At 36.5% G+C, this 21,308-nt stretch overlaps 1 protein-coding gene across 1 annotated transcript in view; it reads left to right on the top strand.

Annotated features, from left to right (window-relative positions):
* Surf4 (Surfeit locus protein 4) overlaps positions 1-20,550 on the top strand; it is a 110,662-nt gene extending 90,112 nt beyond the window's left edge. The window contains exon 6 of the mRNA XM_067137542.2: positions 3,912-20,550. Coding sequence (XP_066993643.1) covers positions 3,912-3,998 — 87 coding nt within the window. The 3' untranslated portion in view covers positions 3,999-20,550. The remainder of the gene's footprint in view (positions 1-3,911) is intronic.
* The last annotated feature ends 758 nt before the right edge of the window (positions 20,551-21,308 follow it).

The following is a 21,308-nucleotide window of genomic DNA, read 5'->3' as shown; positions in this document are numbered from 1 at the left end:
TAAAATACACACGCATTAAATAAATACTGTAGATGACTTCACTACAGAAGTTCAGGGAGGAAACGCGTCTATTGGTTGATATCCGAAGCAAAGTGCTGGCAACACCAATGATGGAAACTGCTAGAAGATTCTTCAGAGAGGCTTCCAATTCTGCAGATATTACTGAAGTAGATATAAATTTATTAAACCATCTACGTGCCATCTTAGAAACTCTTTCGTGTGGGTATGCCAGTGATAAAGTGACATTTGGCATGTACGCAAAGGAAACTATACAATTATACCTACAAAAATACAAATCGTACTACATGCCTGTAACTTTGCAAAAACTCTTGGTTCATGGAGAGGAGGTCATTAGGCACTGTGTTATACCTATTGGACAACTCTTCGAGGAAGCCCAGGAGACCAGGAATAAAGATAATGGAAAACCTTCCAGAAAGACACAAATACTGACCTTTTCCATAGGCTGCTTATATCATCGGACCCTTATATTACCAGCTAAGGGAAATCAAGGAGGAGGAAGTTGATTCCGCTTTCACGAGAAGTACTCAACTTACTGTCTGAGCCTCCTGTATCTGGTTCTGCCGAAGGAGATAATGACAGTGATGTTAGCGAATCTGATGTAACGGCATCTAATGACTAAAATGTTTGGCAAGTACATGTATTCCTGTATATGTTTTTAAACATTCTAAACAGCATGTCCCACTATTAACATCTATTTCATTTCTTAAATCTATAACGAAAAGTGAATAAAATTACAAAGATTACTAATTCTATTCCTGGCGTAGTAATTTGTTCTTTGTACTTGATTGGCCACACATTAATTATCTCCAATAATAGCAGTTACATACTAAGTTTTATGTAAATTGGTCCATTAGTTTCTGAAATACGATTTTTGGCCGGCTAGATTCCTGAAATTACGCACTGTGCATGGGAGAAAGGAGACGAACTGCTCGATTAAGTGGTATGTTACATGTAACTAATCTCATGTTTAGACCCGTATTGAAATTTGCTATAATTTGCATACAAATTTGTATATTTTTTATTTTTCTATTCCACCTGTTCAATACGATTGATTTTGTGTTGTTAGAAGTTCACATTGCTACAACACTACATTAAAAGGGACATGTTTTGCTTGGTTTCAAGCATCCTCAGCCTTTGTAATTTATTTTAAGAAGCAAGCAGTCACCATAATGTAACAAGTACCACGGGGCATTGTAGTAGCAGTCAAAGGGACACACCAACATTTAAATATTGTAAAAAAAGAAAATATAAACACCTCAAGATTCTCGGATTGACGTCCCTTTTGACTAAGCTCTCATAAAAACGATCTACTTCCCATGTAAAATCTGCTCGTCAAATCAAGACTAGTTCGAGGAAACGACTAATAGTTGCATTTCACTGTCTACAACTAATAGATTACAGAAGCATGCCTCAATTCAACACATGAAGCAGAAGATTTCCAATGCATTTTAGATTTTAAGCTTTAGACACTATTGAGTTTTAATGGAATTTACGGCTCAAATTTTAATACAATAAGTCAACTAACAAATTTTTTTTCTTTTTTTTTTTTTTCTTTAAGAACTTTAGAATTTTAGCCAAACCTTGTTATTGTGAACATATTACTGTGTTTTGGACGTCAATGTTATTAGAATTAACGAGTGTCCCAATTTTAGCACTGTCATTTAAATTGTTAAACTGTCCATTGTGTTTAAAAATGCCTATGTTTATGTATTTTACCATTTAGGTTTTAGAATCATAATCAAGTACAAATTAGTTATAAGCAAATTAACAATGACAGGTCTTAACCTTGAGATACATTACAAAGGCTGAGGATGCTTGAAACCAAGAGAAACATGTCCCTTTTAATGTAGTGTTGAAGCAATGTGAACTTCTAACAACACAAAATCAATTGTATTGCAAAGGTGGAATAGAAAAATAAAAAATATACTAATTGTATGCAAATTATAAGAGGTATGTTGTTCCGAGCTGTCAGTGGAGAGATGGCGTGGGAGGACATCAGTAGACAATAAGTTTGAGCGGTGTCTTTAAAAGTAGGAAAGATCACAATATGAAGATAAAGTTGGAATTCAAGAGGACAAATTGGGGCAAATATTCATTTATAGGAAGGGGAGTTAGGGATTGGAATAACTTACCAAGGGAGATGTTCAATAATTTTCCAATTTCTTTGCGATCATTTAAGAAAATGCTAGGAAAACAACAGATAGGGAATCTGCCACCTGGGTGACTGCCCTAAATGCAGATCAGTAGTGATTGATTGCGACATTCTTATAATATACTGCATTCTTGCTGTAGTGTGAGGAAAATTCCCAATCCAAGTTGGAACCAATAGAACCTGATGATGAAAAAGTTAGAATCTATCTATCTAGGGACTATCTGTGAATTGTATAGTCCTAGCCGCCTGAGTAAATGGAAGGCCATGACTCAGAATATGTCCGAGATGCCTACTCCCATTCCATAGCAGCTGGTATCCCGACTCTCAGGACCACTTACTAGGCCATTCAGCCGTTGCCCATGGTTCACGAACTAGGACGTGACTACAGTAACCCACACCATGAGCCATCTGAATTTCTATTTCAGCCAAAATGGTACACATACTACACATAGTAAAGTTAGCCTGTGAGTATAATATTTGTGATTTTAAAGGAGTTCCAGTGTGTAGAGATTTTGTATTTAATGCTGGGCTCAATATTGGTGTTATGGTGCATGATATGAATTGACCTGCCTTTATTTCTATAATTTTGCAAAGATCTTTGTTCTGTATCCCTAGAAGAATTCATTATTGCCAATTTTGGGTATTCTGGACCTGATGTAACTGCTTCATGAAGTGCAATGGACTCAGTCCGACTCGTTGGCTGAACGATCAGCGTACTGGCCTTCGGTTCAGAGGGTCCCGGGTTCGATTCTCGGCCGGGTCGGGGATTTTAACCTTAATTGGTTAATTCCAATGGCACGGGGCTGGGTGTATGTGTTATCATCATTTTATCCTCATCGCGACGCGCAGGTCGCCTACTGGCGTCAAATAGAAAGACCTGCACCTGGCGAGGCAAACCCGTCCTGGGATATCCCGGCACTAAAAGCCATACGACATTTCATTTTTTTAATGGACTCAGTGTGCACATCTAAACCAAGATTTGCCAAAAGAACATGTATACCAAATCATTTATTTGCTGCGTTATGGTTATACAGCATCAAAAACTAATAAATATTGAAATGGGACATACAAGAAATTTGAGTAGCCATGCAGTTATAAACTAAGGAGTGCCCTGTTGTTTACCATGACTGTCTACTCCCATGTGTAACGGGCAGTGAAATTTTCTTGGATTTAGAATTCTTCAAAAAGTCTCAGAATCAACATACAGTTATTAACGAATTTAGCTGTTAGAAAAGAGGGCAGATTGGCAACTACTGTAGTTTTCTGAAAAGTATTTGTTCCAATGAGTAAAACTTTTTTATCTAATGCTGGGCTTAATCTTTATTCTTGATATTTTACAAAATATCCTGCTCGATATCCCGAGAACAAATCATTAATGATGTTGGGTATCTTGGACCACGAAAATGCTGATCAAAAGCCATCTGCTAAGCATAGATCTGGCGTAGATACATGTGAATTTTATTGTGTCTCATGGCGAGGTGGTTTTTTGCACTGGTGGATTCCGGAAGTATTAGAACATGAAGAGCTAAGATTATTTCTTGCTGGTATTGTTGATGGCAGTTGTTTCAAAGGGTCAAAATGAGATCAGTCTTTATTTACCTTAATTGTAGGAGAAGGCTGAAGAATGAGCATGTTAGTTAAAGAAGAGGTCCATATTTTATTTCTTATCTTAAGTGTATTTCTGTGTGTTTCAAATTTAGATATCTGTGGAGTCTATTAATGTATGTTTATTTTCCAGACACTGTCTGTTATTGGTGGCTTATTGATGATTGTTTACCTGGGTCCAGGAGGAGTTTCCATGGACGAACATAAAAAGAAGTGGTAAAAGGGTCTGCTGCAAAAATCTAAGCATAGACTTTTTATCGTGTCTACTTATTCGTGTGGGACTCTTTTCATGAAGATATTCTGATGACACACGAGTGTAAAATAGTAGAAACTGAAGTTATGATAAACGAAGTTCATTTTGATGATTTCAGAGGGTCACTAGTACAATATTTTATCTTACTTGAGACATTAAAATAAAATTGGAGACTGTCTTTTTGTACTGTGTATGAAAGCATTCAGTATGGTTCTTTTATGGTCTTTTAAGAGTTCAGGTTTGTTGATTTGGATATTGTTTTTTGAGGAACTATGAAAAATATTTTAATCCACTTGTTTAATTAAACTAGTTTTAAAGTTTCTTCCTTTTTGCAGTTTACATTTTAGCATGAAGTAGCAGTGTAAAAGAGAATGTTACATTGTTACAATTTATAACATTTTCAAATAAAGTTTGGTAGCATTTTATTGGAAACAAATTGTGAATGAAATCAGTAACTGGGTTCTTGGGAAATGTAGTGGACTGAGCTATTCATCTAGCAGTTGGTGGAAGAGGAGGAGATGCTGATCTAGTCTTGAACTGAATGTTATGTACATAAAAGCTACTTGCACAATTATTTTCATTTATGTACTGATTTGAAAAGTTACTGCAGAGTTCATTTATTGACTCTCTTCTCTAATATTATTATGAAAATTATGCTTATATGTACAGTTTTTATAGCATACACTGAATATGTTTTGATGTGTATTTAGTGCCTGGTTATTTAATATAAAAACTTTTCCTAACCTCTTGAAATATAGCACTTACAGAAATACATTTGTCCTAGTTATAACTATCAAAATGAATAAGAGACAGTTTTAATAGATTTTATATGTGCAGATCTATTTGTAATATAGATATTCTCAATTTGAGAGTTTTTAACATAAATTAAGTGCTCTCTTATGATGTACTTATATTGAAAGAGGAATATTTCATTTCAATTTTCAGACTGCTGACCAAATTGTCAATTTATGTGATTAATTTTCATGAAGAGTTGTAGGGCTGTTTGTACATACAAATCTGTATTTTTAAGATCACTGAGCATAAATAGAATTTAAATGGTATAGTGGTAGGATAGTCAAGTCAAAGTAGGCAAGAGCAGAGGCCTGTTGTGTTTAAATATTTGAGTGACTTGAATGAATGGAAAGTAATGAACCTTGATGTTCTCTGTTGAGAATATTGTACAACTGTGCTTAAAACTGTAATTTGACAAGATATATTTACATATATTTATAAACAGATTTTTTATTTTTGTAAACCTTTAATTTTGTAAGTAATAATACTAATGGCTGATTAGCTGAGTGTTGGTAAAATTGATAACTGCCAGTTATAGGAAATCTGTTCGACCAACTGCAAGATGAATTATATATGAACTTCTTATGGTATGTGGTAGTTCTGAATGAGGTGCTTGATTTTGAAGTGTGTAATGTGCTTTTATTCCCAGAAGATATAGGTGACAATCACCTTCAAAATTGCTCAGGGCAAATTTCTGTTGGTTTCAGCCTATGCAGTAAGATGACTTCAAATCTGAATTAAATCATCTTTAGAATACATACCTCTCTTCTACCATGTGAATTATTTTGACCTGACCTGATGTGCAATCTTTCTGGACAGGAGTCTCTTCCTTTTTAATGCAATGCAATGCTAAATATTTTATCCAATATTTATCAGTGTTAAGGTTTGACTCATTCCTCATTGTTGTTTTGTGGTAAAGGATTACAGTGCTTGATTTTTGAATGTGTGACTTATCAGACAAGTGTGTCATTCAAGGTTTATTAGCCAAGTATAGTTCTTCCTGTCTGGATAAGAGTTTACTGGCTTTTTTAAATTTTTTATTTTTGAAGGTAATACATAATAAACTTCAATTGTTGATAAGAATTCTCTTCCATGAATTAGTTCTTCAGATTTGTATTATCTTTCAAAAAACTATGTGTAGTATACACATGTGGAGTGTGTATTTCAAAGTAGCCTACTCTTCTTACGAGGATAAAATCATTTTTAATATATTAAAGTTATTGGGGAACCCAGTAATGTAAGTATGCCATATTGAAAATTACTCCTAATTTAATGGAACCCCGTATCATTTTATTTTATCCTAGTTCCATGATCCATATAGTCTTAAGAAATAAAGTCAAGCTCAAGTTTATATCCAGTTCACACAGGTTTTATTTTAATCTTTGTTATGTTGATTGATTTCATGCATGTGGATGAGATGAATGTGTACAGAAACAATTTATTTTCTAGTGCTACTGCAGTTGCTATTTTTTAAGAAGGATAACATGTCCAGATCTTTAAAACCAGTATGGTGTATTTTGTGAATGAAATTTGCATTGCAACAAAACAAATACAGTGAAACCTCTCATTTGCAGACATGGAAGAGATGTAAAAATTTGTCCACATCTGGAAGTGTCCTTTATTGGAAAGGAGATTGCCCAGTCTAACTGTAAATTTATAACGTGCAGTATGTATACCTTCACCCTTTAAATGAAATTATTTACTTGAACCCATTAGTCATCCTTAATTAGGAAAAAAAATGTATGGATAGGAATGTACAGGGGAAAAGACCAATTGAGGACCCAGAAAGAGGTGGCTGGATCAGATCAAAGATGATCTTGAAACTAGAGAAAAAAATTGAGAAACTGTAATAAGAAGTATAAGAAGAGCAAAATGGAGACATCATTCATAAACATCGTACTCATCTTACTGGAAGGATACAAAGAAGATGACAAGGAAGATGAGGTTTCTCTGGGTCCCAATAAAAGGTCTATACTGAAAATCTGAAGAGAAAAAAATTATTCTTAAAGTATTATTTTTGACTAGCAATTCAGTTGCCAAGAAAAACATACGTAGTTAGAAATGGGGGGGATAGGGGATGCTATTTCTTTGTAATCACAAGGAGAGAAACTTATTACTATTTGTAATTGACCTCTGACTTTAAACTACAGCCTATAAGGGAAAGTGGAGCAGGAGGTGGATGTCTGTCATATTCCAGTTCACATATTATCTCACATCCACAGCAATGGTATGTGTGGAATGCTGTGAAACATCTGTTTGGATTTTGAGGTGTGTCACATTTCACACAAGTAAGTTGTGCAACTTCCCTTGCTCTCTATGCACCTGTACTCGGATGTTCCCTTCTCATCTTATATCAGTCATTTAATATTAGTAAGTATACAAATGCTGGTCAGATACTTGAAGTTTGCTGCAGTGTTCCAAAAGATTTCAGAATACATACAGCACACTTTCAACAGAAGTCCAGCGGTGTTAATGGGCTAATATCTGCAATACAAGAGCCATCTGTGTACACAGGAAACATCAGTTGACAGCATTTGCGAGTACCTCTACAAAAAAAAAAAAAGTTTGTATGCTTCATACAGTTGCAATTAGGAGGCAACCATGACATCATTGTTGCCATTTTATGTTACCATCAAGGAGTTTTTGGTTGACTATGTGCAAGTTTCACATTAGGACTTCCTTCTCCAAGCCTTCTTGTCCAGAAAGTGCACATTTAATTGGCACCTGTTTTCTCGGAATTTTCAGTTTTTTCTATTTCCTCTTTGGCTCCTGGCGGAGAGAAAAAATACCATGCCACAACAGCCCCGAAAGACCATGGCCTACCAAGCGACCGCTGCTCAGCCCAAAAGCCTGCGGATTGAGATGTCATGTGGTCAGAACGACATATCCTCTCAGCTGTTATTTTTTACTTTCTAGACCAGGGTCGCCATCTCACCGTCAGATAGCTCCTCAGTTGTAATCACATAGGCTGAGTGGACCTCGAACCAGCTCTCAGGTCCAGATAAAAGTCTCTGATCTGGCCGGGAATCGAACCCGGGGCCTTCAGGTAAGAGGCAGGCACACTACCCCTACACCGCGGGGCCCTCCTGCAGGAGAGAGGTGGTGGTGGTGATTACTGTTTTAAGAGGAAGCACAACTAGGCAGCCATCCTCTATATAAAATGGAAGGGATCCGACACTTCGAAAAATGAAGGTATCGGCTAAAGAAAGATAAGGCCCACGAAGGACGTGAAAATGAAAGACTCCCTAGCCCTCGCAAACAAAATAGCATTGGGGTTAAAAAAGAACAAGAGTTGACCAAGGGAGGTTGGATAGGATAGATGACAGTGAGGAGCCTGGCACAAGTAAGCAAAAGCAATGCCAGGAAAGACACGGTGGTAAACAAATTATCAAAGTATGCCTTAATCCTAGGAACTGGGTCTGTGTAATCTTAACAAACCTAGGACATCACCACTCTGACCTAAGATAGCGTTTGGAAGTTGAGTAGACATGCCACAGCAAGATTCTGCGTGCAGTACATAACCAGAAGGATCCAACGATAGTTTGTAGCCAAACCTTATTGGCTTGCTGTGAATGAATTGGTACTTCCATCAGTTCTTTAATCAATTATTTCATCAGGGCCAATGACCTAGATGTTAGGTGCCTTTAAACAAGCACTATCATCTATTATTTAATCGGTAATACCAGGCCTTAGTATCTTGAATGAAATACAGTATTCAAGAAATTGAATTTCGAACGTGCAATCTTCTCTGGTATTTTCATAGTTATTGACCTGATGAAGGTATGTTCAGTTTTCTTTGTAGTGCTTTCGGCATGTCTGATTCACTCTATTTAAACCCTCTGGATGGAAGTGTATGTTAACCTGTGAAGAACATCACACCAATAACTGTGAAAGAAAAAGAACACACACACAAGTGCTACCTGTTTCCATTGAAGGTCTTACGTACTAAAAACTCTGCAGATTTGATATTCTTAGTGTTCCCTTGCAACTTAAGCTGCCACTGTTGTAGACAGTGCTTTTGTACACCACAGTATTCCATAAATTTGTTACTTTGCGTGTTACTTCACTTCTGTAGACTTCTAAATAAGCAAATAAGGATATTAAGCATCTCTGTCTCTAGGGATGATAAAAATTACATGTTTGAGCCTCTGTAATCGTTGGCAAGTATCACTAATGCACAATAGCTAAAGAATTGCTCACCAAGGCCTGGATCAACAATATATTTTATATATACAGTATATATTTAACCATTGGAGATGGGAACACTGCTGTGCCCTTTCTTCATTTGCCATCCATAAATTGTTGATATAATTTATGAAAAATAAATAAGTTTCAAATTCAGGTAGTAGGGGTCCTATTGTTAGTGTTAAGGTCAAATCCTATGCTGCCAACTATTTTCTTTTATCACTAAACCATGAAATATCACTTGGAAACTTTAGTTGCTGATGAGCACTAATGGGTGTATTCTGATTACAGTAAGACTGCTTCAAAACTTTGGATGAGAAGAGGTCAAAGGAAAGTAAAGTATTCTGCAATTTTATTCTAGGCCTAAAATAAGTTGTTTAATATTTTAAATTTACAGTATTAACTTGTGAATAACTGTCGCTTGATAACTTCAACTTTTTCACGGATTGCTAAACCTTTTTGTTTGGATACCATAACTTTCAAGACAAAACAACTGACAAGTGAGTGAAAAGAAAAATAAAGTTACAGGTGTTGAACTGATTACCTAAACTGGACTTCAGACCCATCAGACAACATTCTAAAATTTACTTTATTCACCTGCTTCCTTCTAACAGTCTGGAGGGCTAGCAGGTAGAGTACTAGTTATTTTCTTCTTGCCATTTCAGTACATTTCTGTACAGTCCTCAAAACGTTTCTTTTCCCATCTTTTGAACACTGTATTATGTCTCAATCCCAGTTCTGTTCATAGTAAGAAGATGAAGCAAACTTTGGGACTCTCGACAACAGCTGTCTGTGTACATACGAGTGTCCATCAACAGGAGTTGATTTTATAATTATTTCAGTTACAGTATAAAGATCTCTCCTTATTTGAAGAGTGTCCATAAGGAGGAGTTTCACTGTATCAGTTAGTAGATTTAAAAACTGATGTAACAGGCGTGGTTTAAAAACAAATATCTAACAGTACATTATTTATTTTGAGATGTATCATGGGCTCAGTAATATAAAATGAATAACTGTTAACTATGTTTTATGAATAGGGTTTATATTTATGGAAATTGTCATATTGTTTTCCTGTCTTCCTTTTTGGCTATTTGTTAGAATTAAGCATGAATTGGATGTTTCTGATCATATTTAGCCTTATTTTATGGCATATAAATGCATATTTTACCATTTATTTTATTGTTAGGTCATATTTTTGTCATTTTAATAGTTAAGGTCATATTCTGGTTATATTTTGCACAGGAAAATGTACTGTACTTCGAATGTGATGTCCAATGTTGCCTGTGTAACTGTGTTTGTGGCATTGCAATCGAAACCTGAAGCTCAGGCCTCAAAGGTGAATAGTTCATGCTTATTGTATCTCTCTCTGTTTACATCACTAGTTTTAGAATAACTTCCTTTAGAGTAAGACTTGCAGTGCTTCTAACCCCAACTTGGCAGGTTCGATCCTGGCTCAGTCCGGTGGTATTTGAAGGTGCTCAAATACGACAGCCCCGTGTCGGTAGATTTACTGGCACGTAAAAGAACTCCTGCAGGACTAAATTCCGGCACCTCGGCGTCTCCGAAGACCTTAAAATAGTAGTTAGTGGGACGTAAATCAAGTAACATTAAATTAAGACTTGCAGTGCAGGTATTTACGTCTATTGGAATGTCACCCTTGTTGTGAGACAAGGAAATACTACAAGGGCTTATCTTACTGGGCAAGTTAGCCGTGTGGTTAGGGCCACGTGGCTGTGAACTTGCATCCTGGAGATAATGGGCTCAAACCCCACTGTTGGCAGCCCTGAAGATGGTTTTCAGTGGTTTCCCATTTTCACACCAGGCAAATGCTGGGGCTGTACCTTAATGAAGGACACGGCCGCTTCCTTCCCACTCCTAGGCCTTTCCTATCCCATCGTCGCCATAAGACCTATTTGTGTCGGTGCAACGTAAAGCAAATAGCAAAAAAAAAAAAACTTATATTTTTATCTGTATTAGCACTTGTGGCTCATGATCACTTCAGGTAGCGTCTAAATTACCTTTCTCCCCTCACCTTAAAAATTTCCACAGGGACAATTTTCAAAGTTTCCTAGTTGTATTAACAGCGTTAGAGCTGACATAAGGATTACTTTAAAAAAGTGTAGTGAAAGTGTTAAATTAAGAAATTTAAATTTTGTTAAATAGTTGGAGTAGGAATGCTTCTCTACCAAAAGAAAAATCCTTTTCTGCAAAGCTAAAGTGCTATAAGCATTTTAATGTCCATCAGCATAGCAGCACTGCTAGATACAAAAATTCTGAGATGAATGGAAAATACAAGGCATGTACTTTTTTCTGTTTTATGTGAATTATATATTTTGTGCCTATAACGACTGTCGGTGCATTCTTAATTCTGATAACTAATACGGTTTTCATTGATATTGCAGCAATATGGTCTCTGTCACCATTCTGTAAGAACCAAACCCCAAACCCCATGGCACTACAGCCCTTGAAGGGCCTTGGCCTACTTAGCGACTGGTGCTCAGCCCGAAGGCCTGCAGATTGCGAGGTCTCGTGTAGTCAGCACGACGAATCCTCTCGGCCGTTATTTTTGGCTTTCTAGACCGGGGCCGCTATCTTACCATCAGATAGCTCCTCAATTCTAATCGAGTAGGCTGAGTGGACCTCGAACCAGCCCTCAGGTCCAGGTTAAAATCCCTGACCTGGCCGGGAATCGAACCCGGCGCATCTGGGTAAGAGGCAGGCATGCTACCCCTACACTGTGGGGGGGCCAGCTACCATTCTATAAGGCTGCAATATTTAATTTAAAATATTTTTGGCACTGACCACAGTTTAATGATTGAAAATGAATTTGTGATTGTCTAGTGGAATTAAGTCAAAGAGCTAGTAAGGAAATTCACTGAAGTAGTGGAATGTATAATGAATTCTCTCTTTAATATAAAATAACTAATTGCAAAAATATTCATTGGAAGTACATATGTTTAGTCACTTTTTTCATTTTTGGGCCATATTTAGCTATTTTTAACAGCATATTTGCCTGCATATTTGGGCTATTTTTAGGTCCTAAATACCCTAACACTATGTTTCTGTTAATTACCAACTGTTCAGATTGCATAAGAATCCTCTTTGTCCCATTGTTTTACTATTATTTGAAATGTTTGCCATTAATCATTATTAACTTCAAGGCATGTTATCCTTGCTAACTTACCACTCAAGTCAATTGTGGCTCTCTACTGTGCTCTGTTTACCATCTGCCTATATAATATTCCCATAATATGTCTTAATTTCAGTATTCTGTAACAGACCTGTTGAATCGCAAAAGAAGGGGGAACTAGACAATTATAAGATATATTATTATTAAGGTTGCACCTTCCGTGGTTCAGGCAGCAGCACGCCAGCCTCTCACCGCTAGGTTCCAGGGTTTCCGGTCACTCCGTGTGAGATTTGTGCTGGACCAAGCGGAGTCAGGATAGGATTTTTCCAGGTACTCCAGGTTTTCCTGTCATCTTTCATTCCAGCAACACCATCATTTCATTTAATCTGTCAGTCTTTAATCATTGTCGCAGAGGAGTGTGACAGACTTTGGCAGCCGGCACAGTTCCTACCCTCACCACAAGATGGGGACTTCATTCATTCATTCATTCCGTTCCTGACCTGGGTGAAACTGAAAACAGGTTGTGGATTTTGATTATTAAGGCTGATTCCCTGTCTTATCTGAATGAATGAAATTAAGTGCTTTTTCATGTGTGTGAATTGTATTAAAGATTTTTTTTTTAACATTAAGTTTGGAAGAACAAAGCAACAAAATCATGCACATCAAAAACAAAAATTATACTCTTAAAATGTAAGGAAATTTTCTCATTCTGTCTTAATAGCTTATAAATTGTAGAGAACATTTACAAAGGAAAATACTTGAATATACAGAATGTGTATTAACCATTCACGGGCAATAATAATTCGTGGCCATAGACAGCAAAAAATTTGTAAAATAAAAATTCCATGCAGAATATACTTCTAAATAAACCACATACCTTATTTAGAGTGGAAATCAAACTTTGAAGTGATTTGAGGACAAAATAAATGTCACATTTTTTTCACTGAAAAAATGTCACAAAGTACAATACATGATCTGATAGTGGTTAGCTTAAGTACATGTTAGTCCATTGTATGTCTACCCCTTAGTTCTGTTTCCTGATACAGGGTCAGGGATGAACTAAGATGAATTTATATGGCATATTTTTATAGCCCGATGCCATTTCCGATGCCAACCTCAGTTGAGGCACTAATGAAAGATGAAATGAATTGTGGTGAGTGAAACATGGAAGGAAACTCCTGTGACCGATGAATAGGAACTGTTGCAGCATTTACCTGAAAGTGAAAATGGGAAACCGAAGAAAACAATTCTCACGACAGCCATCGGTCGGGTTGGAACACACGCATCACCCGAATGCAGAGTTCTGTTCCATAGCCATAATGCAGCCGCTTTGTGTAGTACACATTAATACATTATGAAATATGTGTACAGAAAGCTACTTTCATTGTTTTGGTTTCTTTCTGTCCCATTCTTCAAAAAGTGGAAAAATTAGTCAAAAAATAGTCTAATCAGTTGAACCCATGCTGCACACAAATAAATAAAAATGTTAAGGGTGTGTTGCAGTATAAAAGTTTGATGGCAACATTGACTCTTGGTTAATAATACAAATGGGAATAATAATCATGGGTCCAGGGTTGCTACTACTTTCGTCCCATCTGCTCTGTTGCTGTCAGTATCACTTGTGTGGTTATTGCTCTCATATGAGCTGGAGAAAGAATTTTATTCTTCAGATTCACATATACTATAATCAAGTACTTCATCTGTTACGTCCAATATTGACACCATATTGATATCAACAATCCTTTCTTGCAATGCCATTTCACCAGAAAACCACAATAGTAAGTAGGGTGCAGATTTATAGGCTCCAAAAATGTTTTTAAAACGGCACTGAAAACTCAAGAAATAGACTCTTAAAAAGGACTATAAATTCAACAAGTATGCACCATAAAAGCACTCAAAATTCAATAAATTACATAAAATTTATGAAAAATTAAAGAAAAAAGGTACTAGATGAGAAAATTTGATTATTACTATAACACTTCTATTTTAATTCCTAGTATACTTACAGTACTCCATCTAAGACACCCTCCACACAACAAATATTGTGATCGAAGTAACAGAAAAATCAGTAATGTTCTAAAAAAAATGAGCCTATTTACCTAAGTTAATGTATTAATACATATTCATAGGATGGGAGTAAATAATTTTCTGGTGCATGAATGTCTGTATTGTTCTAAGTGATATATTTTGGTATCTAATCTAAAACAATGGCGTCCTTGTAATGATTCACTTAATTGAGAATGAAATAATAATAAAAGAATAACTAAACAAAGTGTTAAACTTACTTTAGAAGCCTGGCAGGAAATTATTCTTCCATCTGTGGAAAAGGATGAATCGGTGGCAATCTATTGCTTCAATAACACACTTCTAAAACTTCTCTACTTTGCCATTTTCACCTCCAGTTTCCTGCAGTGGATGTGCACAGAAGTACAAATAAATATGGAATGACCTGAGTTGTGCTCAAACAACCATTACTGAGCTCGATAGCTTCAATCTCTTACGTGCAGCCGGTATCCAGTATTCGGGAAATAGTGGGTTCGTACCCCACTGTCGGCAGCGGAAGATGGTTTTCCGTGGTTTCCCATTTTCACGCCAGGCAAATGCTGGGGCTGTACCTCAATTAAGGCCACGGCCGCTTCCTTCATACTCCTAGTCCTCTCCAGTCCCATCGTTGCCAAAAGACCTATCTGTGTCGGTGCGACGTACAGCAACTTATAAAAAGAAACCATTATAAATATACCTAGATCAGTGAGCAAGTTCATCCTTTCTTGGTGCAAGGTTTCAAATTGCATACCAGTTTGCAGGAAGTGCCAAGCTCTCGAAACGTATACATTAAATTTCAGTATGATTGCGAGTACTAAGAGAATGTGGTGAAAAGAGGACAAATTATCTGAAAAGGGCAGTTTTAGGTGTCAACGGCCTAAAACAGACACTAATGTATCAAATAGGCATTTATAGGCACTATAAAATTACAGTTTTAGATTCTCAGCATGAAACAGGTTTTCAACTTAAAAGCACATCTTTCAGATCAAAGGAATAAAACGGGTAAATAGGCAAAATGCCCTAGTAATAAGCATACACACGCAAAAACTGAGTTGTGCAATGTATTATGCACTGCCACAAACAGGAGAAAAGACATTGCAAGATACGAAGGAGATTTCCCATATCAACACAGTGTAAGGATTAGCTTCTGCTATGTATGAGTATATTTGTGTACCTCCTTTGCTAGTAAAGCCATAAAATTTGAATGGAACGTACAGTATGTTTCTGCCCTGAGTAAAAGAAAAGTAGATTATATATACACATACTTCTGCCTGTGTAAGGCTAAAAATAGTTTTATAGCATTTCTGGAAATTCAATTTGGAGATTCGTATATGAACACTTACTTTTTATCCCCAAAAATAAATGCAATATTATCATCCCATTTGAGCTAATCTTATGGCAATATTTACACAGCTCTAGCTTGGTATTTTTGACCACTAGTAGCACTTTCATAATCTTGTCAGTACATTATAGTCGGTGTTGTGTGCACAAGGACTTGTACCAGAATACACAGTACACCTTCAATAATCAGTTTTGTTTCCAAGAGTAAAATTCACTGCATTCACTTTCTTGGTCAATGTTTTGGTAGTGTAGGGATTCCTCTACAATCCGTAAGTCCTGTTGTTTCTATCTTCAACTCACATGGAGTGTTCACTGAAATATGCCTCCTCTTCAAGACATCTAAGTAGAGCTCTCAGGACAATGTTTGCAAGAATGTGCACCTGTTCAGGTCTTCCTTTGTGTTAGCCAGAAAGATTATATAGGCTTTTATTCCTCCAATATTCATGAGAGGAAAACGAGAGATAATTGCCATCTCATAATTCATCTCTACTGTATGTATAGTTATTCAAAATGATTGTCGGGGGTTTCAAAAATTCATAGTACACAGTCCAATTGACATACAAATACAAATCTTGTTTTATTGTGTACTGTAACTCATAACGTGTTTTTTGTTTTTTACATACATACATACATACATACATACATTATAGACAGTTATGCCTTTCAGCATTCCACAATCCTCTATTTGCAACTAGTTCTGTGGCCTCATTTAGTTCTATATCTCTTATCTTTAAATCGTTAGAAACTGAGTCTAACCATCGTCATCTTGGTCTCCCTCTACTTCTCTTACCCTCCAGAACAGTCCATTATCCTCCTAGGTAACCTATTCATCTCACATGACCCCATCACCGAAACCAGTTTATGCATAGTGCTTCATAGAGTTCTTTCCTAACTTAGCCTTTATCTCCTCATTCTGAGTACCCTCCTGCCATTGTTCCCACCTGTTTGTACCAGCAATCATTCTCGCTACTTTCATGTCTGTTACTTCTAACTTACGAGTACGATATCCTGAGTCCTCCCAGCTTTCGCGTCCGTAAGTAGAGTTGGTCTGAAAACAGACTGATGTAAAGATAGTTTCGTCCAGAAGCTGACTTCCTTCTTACAGAATACTGTTGATCGCAATTGCAAGCTCACGCATTAGCTTTACTGCACCTTCATACAATGTCACTATATTACCATCCTGGGAGAACTCGCATCCTAAATACTTGAAATTATCTACCTGTTCCAGCTTTGTATCACCAATCTGACATTCAATTCTGTTGAATTTCTTACCTACTGACATCAGTTTAGTCTTTGAAAGGCTAATTTTCATACCATATCTATTTTCAAGTTGCGAGATATTGGACTACTGACTTTCGGCACAATCTGCCATTAAGACCAAGTCGTCAGCATAGGCCGTACTGCTTACATTTCCACCTAACCGAATCCCTCTCTGCTACTGTATACCTTTCAGCAGATGATCCAGGTAAACTGCGAACAATGAAGGTGAAAGATTACAGCCTTGTCTAACCCCCGTAAGACCCCTGAACCAAGAACTCATTCTGCCATCAATTCTGACTGTAGCCCAATTGCCAACATAAATGCCTTTGATTGTTCTTTATCTACCCTTGAGCCTTTTTTTTTGTTCTACATAAATTAAAAATGCTCAATATGTCCCCATTTTGTCACTCTACACTCATCTACTGGAGAGTCCATCTCTTCCCACACACTCCCCAACATGTCAGCGGTTATGTTCAGGAACAAACACTTGATCTTTAACGTATTGCCACAGGAAGAAATCATATGGTGTTTAATATGGTGAACGTGGTCGCCAGGTTAGGAGCATCTGATCACAATCTGTTCCACGTCCGATCCATCATTATGGCAGTTCTTGGTTTAAAAACACTCTGATCTCCCTGTGGAAATGAGGTGGTGCACCGTACTGTGCAGTATAAATCGTCCCTGTCGTCACTCAGCTAGGGTAACAGCCATTTTATAAGCATGTCCAGGCAAATCAGCTCTGATACTGTCTGTTCATTGAAGAAAAACGGGCCAGCAGACCTTCGTCTTCGAAACGGCACAGAACCCATTCACCTTTGAGGAGTCGCACACGTTCCACGTAACAACGGGAGTTTGTTGCTCCCCAAATTCAAACTTTTTGTATTTTCACCTTTCCACTACTTCATTCCTGAAAACTAGTCTGTTATGGAAACCATCACCGTCTTCACAACTTTTTTGCAGTGCGAAGCAAAAATTCGAATCAGGACTTTGTCATTACCTGTTAAAGCTTGACACAACTGTAAGTAATATGGCTTTATCTTCAGGCTCCTTCGTAACATGTGCCATAATGTGTTTTGAGGTACATTCAGTTCCCTCCTGCCTCTTGTAGTCTATTTCTTAGGGCTACAGATATAAGTGCTCGTGATCTGATTCACTCGCGCTTCTGACACAGCAGGACACCCACTGCTTTCTATTTCTTAGGGCTACAGATATAAGCAGTCCTGACACGATTCACTCACGTTTCTGACACAGCAGCACACCCACTGCTTTTTCCTGTAAACAAATAACCTGTGTCCACAAATTGAACATACCATCTGCGAACAGAGTTGTCGGAGGAAGGGTCCTTCCTGTTTTTAGTTCCGAAAATGGTGCTGTACTATGGTAACAGACCGATATTGATGATATTCAAGAGTACAAAACAGTTTCTCCTTACCACTGACTGCAATTTTATAAATACTGCTTTAGCTGCTATCTGATGGTAACTGATGTCACTATAATTGATGCAGAACAAAACTTTGAGAGTTTGTCTAACCATCACTGCAACAATAATACTGTTTTCCATTGTTTCTAAAATAATATCATGAAACCCTGACAGTCCTTTTGAATAACCCTGTACTATGTTGCTTTCAACTTGTCCTGTGTGTCTGTTCCTCCTCTCAGATTGTAGAAATAGACATCTTTGGGTCCTCATCAATGGAATCAAAGGTGTGGAAACTAGAGATGAGGAAATGTCTATTTCTCTTGGGCACATAGGAAAGAAGTAGACATCCAAAAGGACTAGCATTCTTAGTGTTCTCTCTATTCTGTAATTAAGCTTTATATTTCTCCTATTTTTTCTCAAAGTACCAACTTACGTGTAATATTAATAATTTGTATATAGTAAGACTAAGTTCTCTGCACAATAAGATTTCAGTTCTATTAATGAGGAATCTCTTGAATTTTGATCATTCCTTGTGAGAGGTACCTACTGAGTCACAGAAAAGAATTGTACTTTTTCCTCAGCATAACTTTACAAATCTCATAAAAAGAAGTATATTGATAGAATTCTAGGGTGCTGTATTTGCTCATTGTGTTACCAGTTTTTGTATAATATCTTCTGTTGCACGCATAGGGCCTACGTTGTTGTGAAAGTTTTTAATACTAAGAACTCTGAGTAACAAATGGCCATTTGAGTTGTGCTCTCTGATTGAAAGTTTCCTAAATATTTTAATTCCCTCTCAATGTAATGTTGATGGATTTATTGGGAAGTAACTCCAATACAAAATTGATATATCTAGACAACAGAAATATACAATGTATTGTAATGTAATAACTAATATTTGAATAATAGTTCTTTAAACCATTTACAAGTCTTATTGCACACAACACAAAATTATCATAATAGCCATTGAGAGTTGGTCTGGATAGGACCATTCTACTTCTGGATGTAATTTCTGATTTTTTTAAATTTAAGTACTCCACCTGAATATTACATGAAGGAATTATTTTAAAACTTTAGCTAGTTTTCATGGTAGATTGGATCTGTGCTATGTTATATTCTATCTTAAAAAATGGCCAGTATAACTGTTCACCTTGGTATCTTGCTCCAGTTCTGTTGTATGGCTTTGCAACATTTTGAGAACTTAATTTAAATGGTACACAATATAGGCCTATGGAAATTCAGAAAATAATAATGTTCTAGTTTTAAAAAGCATTGCAAATGCTTGGTTATGTCTTTAAGTTTGCCTTCAGGTTATGTCTTTGCATGGTGTTGGCTTCTATTGAGAGAGTACATTATGTAGTATGGATATAATATTTACAGAATAATTTTGAAAAGGAGCCGTGTAAAACATGTTACATCTCAAAATAATAAACATCCCATGAGAAACAAAACATTCCCAAACACTGCAGTTGTGTTCATACTAGTGTGTGTATATATATAAATCATTCATATTCATTGAACTCAAATAAGTTTTGTTGGACATGTATTTCATGACATTGTAGTAAAAAGTGATATTTTTGAAAATAGGTTGTATTCTTGCAAAATCTCGTAAAATGTTGTGAAAATTCCTTTATGGTAACTGTGAACAGAAAATGTGTGTTAGCATGTAATGATGCACTGCTGTCCCATTCCCTGTGGTGAATTTTTTTATCTCACCATTCATACGTTTTTATGTCTATTTTACCAGCAAACTTCAATTTCACTCTAAATGTTTTTTAAAAAATTTGTTGGTTGAAGTTCTTGAAACAATCTAAATGTATTTGTCTGTTTATTGAACCCTGTATATTTTATAAAATTTGATTGTTGTTGATTTCTTGAAATAATCCTTATGCAGTCCAAATGAAGCCTCAGTTGTTATATTATCAATCAGTGAGAGAGATTTTATTCCCTGTTGAATATGCAAAGTGAAAAGCATGCTTGTTGTTCGTGTGAAGTTCATATAATTTTAACATGGCTCTGTTTTTGTGAAAATATATCAAATTAACTGAACTTGTACACGGGATAGATCATAGCAAAATGGTAGTCTTAATTTAACTCATTCTGGACCAAGAATGACTTGTACATTTAATTCAGGGGATAGTCTTGCTCTCCCATGCATGTTAAATGAAAGAAGTTTTGCATCACTTGTTAAGTTTCTGAAAGGAGTGCATGTGTATATCTGTTCACAAGTGTAGACACAGAGTGAAGATGTTTTCCACATTTGGTTCTGTCATGTTAGCATTAATTAATTTTTCATGAAGGTGAAGGTTGCTCCTTGACATAACTGAATAAATTCCTTAAAATAACAATTCACTATTAAAAAACAAAGTGATCATACAGATATCAAATTCCCTTCTCTACCTCACTTCAACACATTCATCCGTTTCCTATTGGTTCATCCTCAAAACGTTGATTTATCATATCAGAAGCTTAAATATATACATGTAAATACAAAAAAAAAAAAATACAAGAAGCACTTGTTTAAATGTTTGTTAATAATATGCAAATGAGCCAGTTTGCTCATTTCTGCAAAATGACTAAAATACTATAGGATCTAGTTGACATACTACAAAAGATTATATGAACATATAATTTATACATCAGCTGTTTATTTCAAAATTCTGTCTTGGCCAATGTGTGTTTGGGATTTTGGAAATGAAAAGCCACATCCCTGTAGTTTGGATTCCATGTAAAATTGAAGGTCCTGTGGTCGTGATCATGATATTGTGGATCTTACTTACTTACTTACTTACTTACTTACTTACTTACTTACTTACTTACCACATGGCTCTTAGTGCCAGGAATGTCCAAGAAGTGTTCAGTTCACCTGATGTAGGTCTTTCTATTTGACGCCCATGGGCGTGGGATGATAATGAGGTAGGGCGAGGGTGAAACCCATGTCGGCATGTAGTCGACTTGTATTGACTAAGACCAAAGGGTCTGCTCAAACCTTTACGCCCCCATCCGATGGACAAATTGCCATCAACAGCGTCATATGGCTTCACTCTATATGAACATTGTGGAAAGATTTGGAATTGAATCTAGGCCTTTGGCATGCAGTGTAGTG

This window comes from Anabrus simplex, chromosome 1, assembly GCF_040414725.1.
Source record: "Anabrus simplex isolate iqAnaSimp1 chromosome 1, ASM4041472v1, whole genome shotgun sequence".
NCBI lineage: Eukaryota > Metazoa > Arthropoda > Insecta > Orthoptera > Tettigoniidae > Anabrus > Anabrus simplex.
Note: the sequence above shows the minus strand (reverse complement) of the source record. Positions and strands in the feature narration are given on the sequence as shown.